General features: G+C 46.9%; 1 protein-coding gene across 2 annotated transcripts in view; it reads left to right on the forward strand.

The window, feature by feature from the left end:
* LOC143038192 (facilitated trehalose transporter Tret1-2 homolog) overlaps window positions 1-1,417 on the forward strand; it is a 14,715-nt gene extending 13,298 nt beyond the window's left edge. The window contains exon 4 of one of the 2 annotated variants that reach the window (XM_076207193.1): window positions 350-1,417. In XM_076207193.1, the coding sequence (XP_076063308.1) occupies window positions 350-976 (627 nt within the window). In that variant the 3' untranslated portion in view covers window positions 977-1,417. The remainder of the gene's footprint in view (window positions 1-349) is intronic. The other variant, XM_076207192.1, reaches the window with a different exon arrangement.
* The last annotated feature ends 5,777 nt before the right edge of the window (window positions 1,418-7,194 follow it).

Raw genomic sequence — 7,194 nt, forward strand, 5'->3', positions numbered from 1 at the left:
TGTGTGTGTGTGTGTGTGTGTGTGTGTGTGTGTGTGTGTGTGTGTGTGTGTGTGTGTGTGTGTACGTGTGAATGACTACATGTATGAATAAATGCATTCATCGACCTCATGATCGACGGTAAACATATCTACAGACAAATTTGTGACAACCTACTGCCACCCTTGCGCAAGGGGAGAATAGCGGTTCGTAATGTTAGTGAGGCTTTCAGACTCTATATGCAATTAAAAATGTATGTATGTGTGTATATACGTCCGTGTGTATGTATAGTGGACATACAAGGGTACGTACAACTGTTGTGAAAGTAGGCTGAAGATTCATGATATTCTTATGAACTGAACCCTATTTCAGGTGCGGCAGATGAAATCCTCGAGCAACTACAAGCCCGTCCTAACGCTGGCGTTCCTCTTCGTCTTGTACGGATCGAATGGCTTCCCCCTCATCACGCCTTACTCGACTTTGCTCTTCGGTCAGATGGGAGTTCCCCTCGACCCGGGTCTCTGTACCATCTACCTGGCCGTCGCCCGACTCGTCGCCTTAATCCCCGGAGTCTTGGTGAGCGACCTCTGTGGCAGGAAGCCTCTCTTCATCGGGTCTTCGATCTTAAGCGCTCTTTTCTTGGCTCTCATGTTCCTCCCCTTGACCGTCTCTTTCGTCCCCGAGGAACTCGCGGTGGTTTTCTTGTTGTGCTTTGTGCTAGCTTCATCAACGGGTGCCAACGTCATTCCCCCAGTCCTGATTGGGGAACTCGTGCCCTCGGCGGTTCAGTCTATTGGCTGTTCCCTCTGCAACATGATGGAAATCATCATCGCTGGTGCCTTTTCCTTCGCGACTCCACGCTTAGTGAGAGCCGTCTCTCTCCGATTCGTTTTCTTCATCCCAGCAGCGGCCAATCTCCTCGCGGCCTTTGTGGTCTGGAGGTGGATCCCCGAAACCAAAGGGAAACATCTTCTCGAAGTTCATCGAACCTTTAAGTAAAATTCAAACTGGAAATATATAGATTTAACTTGAAAGTGGGTAGAAACAACTTCGCCGACCGTGTAGTTAATGAATGGAATAAACTTCCTGCAGAGGCAGTGCAATGTAGTTCAGTTCGAAGCTTTAAGATTCCTTTTAGATAAACACCTAAACAAGATGCTGTAATGCCTGCCATTGTTTTATATTATTTATTTGTTATTTGTCTGTTCATTTAATATTTCTTTGATTATCATTTAGTATTAGGCATGTCAATTTATTATTTACTATTTACCTGTTTGTTTGTTATTTAACTTTATTTATCTATTTACTTATATTATTCATTATTGCTCATACGTTCATAATTTTATCTATCTATTTATTCATTTATTTATCTATTATTTATTTATCTATTTGTTTATTTATTTATTTATTTATTTATCATTATTATCTTTTTTTCGCATCCGACCTAGTTATGGACCAAAAGGTCTACTGTCGGCATGCTCCTCCTTTGTAATCTAAGATGATGATAATGATGATAATATGGTTTGACGTCACAAACTCCCCCCCCCTATCGGGAGGCTAGAACGGTGCCCCTTACAGCGGACTTTGTAACGCGGAATCTAAAGAACCATGCCCTTGGTCCAACTTTGCCGATGCCCCTCACAGAGGACTTTGTAGCATTGAAGTTAATGAACTCTGGTCTTTGGTTCAACTTCACCGGTGGCAGGGTTCGAACCGCCACGCCCTTGACCTCGCAAATAACGACGCCCGAGCCCGCTCGGCCAGAGGGCTTCATAAGTGTACTCAGTACCCATCGCAGACACCTTAAAGTGGCCGATGGCTTGTATCTTTCGATTTAGTTGCGTTCATGCAATCAATAGTATTGAAAGTAAATATTTATTCACTGTATAGAATATTTCTTTGTCGCGGCTCGTGCCGCTTAAATTCTTCTTATCGGCTTAAGAAACCTGCACAGCGAAGCTATAGCGATAATCCTATACCACACTCCTGGTCATATGGCCAAATCCCGAAGGTTGAGTGTGGTTGAATTTTCCGCCAAAATCATCGGAAATTTAAAATTCCCGGCTCTGTGCAGGCATGCGCATTGTCGACCCCACCTCCCCCTCCCTACCCCTCCCTTCTTACCCGGCTCCCCGGCTTGCTGAGCTCACCTCAATGAGAAATGAAGGCTTCGCCTGTGGGAGGAGGGAGGGACCCTAAATCTGTGCAGGTTTCTTAAGCCGATAAGAACAATTTAAGCGGCACGAGCCGCGACAAAGAAATATTATCGGCTGAAAGAAACCTGCACAGCGAAGCTATGCATGAGACGAGGACAGGTGGGAGGAGAGGTGAAGCCTGATTCAAACCGTTATTACGTGTGTCTTTCCTATGGGAGACTTATTCATTTTATCACTCAGTAGAGGGGAGAAAGAAACGTCAAGTACCCACGCCGAAGAATGTGACATGCACAACATTGCACTGTTCACACGATGCGTAAATTATACGAAATTCGTATCCTGTTCAGCGGTTTCTGGCCCCTCCCCACTCCTCGATCGCCCTTTGCCCCCTCCACCCCTTTTTTTTTTTTTTATGAGATGATAGGGGTGGAGCCGTTTCCATGGCGACACATGGGCCAGGGGTGACCGAGTGGTAGAGACACCGTGTCCCCAAGGGAGTCGTCGATGTTCAGCCCCTAGGTCCTGCACCCGCTCCACCGAGTGGGTGCGGAGAAACGCCAGCGATGCCACAAAGTCCCTGATGCTGTGGGCGTGCGGGGCATGGCCCGGGTCGGCTCTCTCCCACAGAGCGGAAAGGCAGGTGTGCCCGGGACCTCGGGGTTAGGGGAATCCTAAATTTCGAGTTATAGAAGAGATGATCCTCAAAAATCTCTTCCGTGTGGTCCACGTAGTCTTCGAACGCACGGACCGGGCGCAGTGGATGTGGGCGTCCTCCCTCCCGGAAGGATTGTATTCTGAGAGGGCCAATCATGTCGTCCGCTCGGCCGTTCCTGGCCAGGAATGTTGGTGATGGAGAGAGGGTTAGGGCCGAGCTGTCCTCCTCCAGTTTGGAGACGGACGGGTGGCGGTTGATTGCCACCAGCTGTGAAGCCCTGTAGTCCGTAGTCAAGGCGAGCAGAAAGACGACACGTTGAGGGAAGTGATATTCCTCCATAATGGCCCTTTCGAACGCCAGGTACTGCAGAACACGATGCAAGGACCAGGCCAGGACCGGATGATGTCTCGGCTCTCTCGAGGCGCTGATCCCCTTCATTAGGAGGGTTCGCGCCCTCTGAGGCACTCGGATGTTCATGCCCAAGCGTAGCGGATCAGTGAGGGCTGTATAGTGAGGCAAGATAGTTGCCGGTGCCCTGTTGGTGGAGGTAGCCAGCCAAGTCAGGAAGTCCGGAACCATGCTGGCGGAGATGGTCACCATCGCGCGTCTCCGAAGGCAGTTCCGGAATCTCCTTCAGCAGGACCCACACTGTCGCACTGAGGACGGAAGGTGAGCTCTGAGCATCTTGTCTGCTGCCTCTGTAGAGAAGAGTTGGCTGAGAGCTCCCCGTAGAAACTCCAAGTATCAAGTTGGAGTGACGCTTGAAGAGGCGTGGTAAGAACATAAGAACATAAGAAATAAAGGAGACTGCAAAAGACCATAAGGCCTACACTAGGCAGCTCCGTATCCATCACCACCTGTCATCCCCATCCATAAAGTTGTCTAATCGTTTTTTAAAACAACTGATAGTTTCAGCGCTTACTACATGGTTACTAAGTTTATTCCATTCATCGACCACCCTATTAGTAAACCAATTCTTGCCTATTTCCTTCTTAAATCTAAATTTGTCCAGTTTGTACCCATTACTGCGAGTCCTGCCCTGTTGTTTTATTATGATGACCTTGTTTGCATCACCCTTGTTATAGCCTTTGATCCACTTGAACACTTCTATTAGATCACCCCGCACTCTGCGTCTTTCCAGAGAGTGTAAGTTTAGGTGCCTAAGCCTCTCTTCGTAAGGCAAATTTCCGAGTCCTTGTATCATTTTGGTCATTCTTCTCTGTACTGATTCTAATGAATTTACGTCCATTCTGTAGGACGGAGACCAAAACTGTACCGCATAGTCAAGGATGGGTCTAACTATCGCTAGGTAGAGTTTAATAATTACCTCTGCACTTCTATTCGTTACCGTCCTAGCAATGAAGCCTAATGCTCTGTTAGCTTTATTTCTGGCGCTAATACACTGCTTCCTGGTTTTAAGGTCCGGACTCACCAGAACTCCCAAGTCCCTCTCGCACTCAGATTTTTCTAAAAACGTGTTATCTAAGTTGTATCTATTTTCGGGGTTGTGTAGCCCTACGTTTAACACGCTACACTTAGAGATATTGAAGTTCATTTGCCACTTCACCGACCATGTTAACAGCTTATTAAGGTCATCCTGCAGAATCTGGGCGTCGTCTCCTGACCTAATTAGGCGTCCTATTTTAGTGTCGTCCGCAAACTTACTAACATCACTATTTAACCCTTCGTCTAAGTCGTTTATATACATAATGAACAACAAGGGACCCAAAACCGAGCCCTGGGGAACCCCGCTAGTAACATTGCCCCACCTAGATTTTATTCCATTTATGGTGACCCGTTGCTTTCTGTTACTAATCCAAGCTCTAATCCATTCTAACACTTTTCCTCCTATGCCATGGGCTTTGATTTTATTTAGTAGTCTCTGGTGTGGCACTTTGTCGAACGCTTTGCTAAAGTCAAGGTAAATAACATCGTAATTTTCATTGTTGTCTGCCGCCTTATATACCTTAGTGTAAAAGGATAGAAGATTAGTCACACATGACTTACCCTTGGAGAAACCATGCTGTGAAACACGAATTAAATTATGCCCTTCAATGTGTTCTCTGAGTCTATTTACTATTATTGATTCAAGCATTTTTCCTATAACCGATGTCAAACTGATTGGCCTGTAGTTGCATATAGACGATCTATCTCCCTTCTTAAAAACAGGAACAACGTTTGCCTGCCTCCAAGCAGTTGGAACAGAACCAGTGTCTACCGATTTATTGAATATTTCAGTTAACTGGTCGCAGATTTCAAATTTACACTCTTTAAGCATTCTTGGACAAATTTCGTCTGGACCCGGAGATTTTGTAGCTTTAAGTCTGTCAATCTGCTTGACTACTTCCTCTTTACTAATGCTGATATTAGTTAGACTACTTTCTTCATCCCCTCTGAAAATCGGATCGCAGTCAGGTACTTTATCTAACCTCTCATCAGTAAATACCGATAGAAAATAATTGTTAAACTCCTCACTCATTTTTTCTTCCGATTCAATCATGACATTTTCATTGTTTTTAATTGGTCCTATTCTTTCTTTATTTTTTGTTCTATAGAGGTGAAAGAAACCCTTTGGGTTGGATTTTGCTTGACTGGCAACCTTGATTTCATAATTACGTTTCGCTGAACGTGTATTCCTTTTAACCAGCTTTGCCATTTCGTTATATCTTGATCTAAGGTGTGATTCCCCGTTTTTCATTTTTACGTAAAGTCCTCTTTTCATTCCGATCTCATGTTTCAATCTGTCCGTCATCCATTTGGGAGTATTACTATTTTTCCGTATTGACTTTAGGGGGATAAATGTATTTTGTGCATTAATAATTAGATCAGTTAGATTGTTATACATGTCATTGTTGGCTAGGCAGGCTGACCCCAGTAGAAGGGGAGAAGGGCCCCATCTCATTAGCTCCCCGAACCACGGCTGGGTTGGCCAGTAGGGAGCTATCAGGAGGACCTGACCATTGAAGGACCTGCGGGTCTGCATCACCTTCAGGAGGACTAGTGTCGCTGGAGGAGGAAAAAGAATACCTACTTCCAGCTATTCCAGTCCTCCGTGAAGGCGTCTGGGCCTCCTGTGCGTGTCCTTTAGATGCAGGTGAGGTAGAGGGGGAGTTGGGTCGTGTTTGGGGAGGCAAACAGGTCCACCTCTGGGGTGCCGTAGTGGAGGGAGAGCGACTCGAACACTTGTGGGCGTAGTTGCTACACTACGAAGGTCTCTTGAAACCTGGATAGAGCGACCGGCGTAGGGGCCCCGACCGAAGCCCGGGACGCAACAAGCTATGGAGTACTAAGGGTATCGGCCCGGGCAGGTCACGCGGGAGAAGTAGTGGGCTCCTGTCGACCTCCCGTACCAGCCGTCGGCGCCCCAAGCGGCTCAGTGGAAGGGCCGAAGTCGCGAAGTTGAGGTACCCCCCCCCCCGCCACTGAAGGAGGGAGAACGTGTGAGAGAAACACGCTTTCTTGGCGCAGGAAAGCACCCGAAGAGCGCTGACTGTGTCCTACTCAATCCCGAGCCAATGAAGTCCCTGTATGGGAGCAAGGGCAGACCCGTTCCAGTCCACCCCGAACTCCACGTCCGCCAACACTCTCAGAGCCACTGAGATGTCGGCCGATGCACCCTCCCCGGTGGGCAAATGCATCAACTAGCCGTCTAGGAACCTGAGTGTGGAGACGCTTGCTTCCGTCCAGCGTACGCCTACCACTCTCACTAGTTTCGTGAAGATCCTCGGGGTAAGCGAGAGACCGAAAGGGAGTATGCGAGGCCGAGTTCGTTTCCGAGCGACCTCGTCCGTGGGCGTTAGTCAAGAGGCTTCGTCCTGGGTGAAGACGTTCCCTGAGCGTCTCCCACTAAGACGGGCCTGAACCCTCGGTATATATCCAACTCACCCCAAGTCTTCCCGCGGGAAGTCCTCGAAGCCCGTGGCGAGCGTTCTCATCCAATAGTGTGTTATGGCAGTTTATGACGTCTCTTCACCCACAAGCGGACTTCTATATGTTTAATACCTAGTGACATCATGTGATTATACTGTGACGTCACCGGATTTAATCATAGCGCCATAGGATCGTCTCGTGACGTCACAGACACAAATTGACGTCATAGGACTACATGGTGAGGTCAATTTATCACATAATGACGTCATCTTATCATACCGTGACATCACTGAGTCACAGTGAGCGTTGAAATAAATTTTGACATGGTAAAATTCTGGACCATCATGACTGTAGATTAATTTAAATTGAATAGGAAAAGTCATGTTCATTTCGACCTAAGTCACAGTGAGCGTCGAAATTAATTTTAACATGGTAAAATTCTCGACGATCATGACTGTAGATTAGCTCAAGTTGAATAGGAAAGTCATGTTCACTTCGTCCAGAGTCACAGTGAGTTTTGAAATTAATTAAACATG

Source organism: Oratosquilla oratoria, chromosome 24 (genome assembly GCF_046742065.1).
Source record: "Oratosquilla oratoria isolate Oo_2021 chromosome 24, ASM4674206v1, whole genome shotgun sequence".
Taxonomy (NCBI): Eukaryota; Metazoa; Arthropoda; class Malacostraca; order Stomatopoda; family Squillidae; genus Oratosquilla; species Oratosquilla oratoria.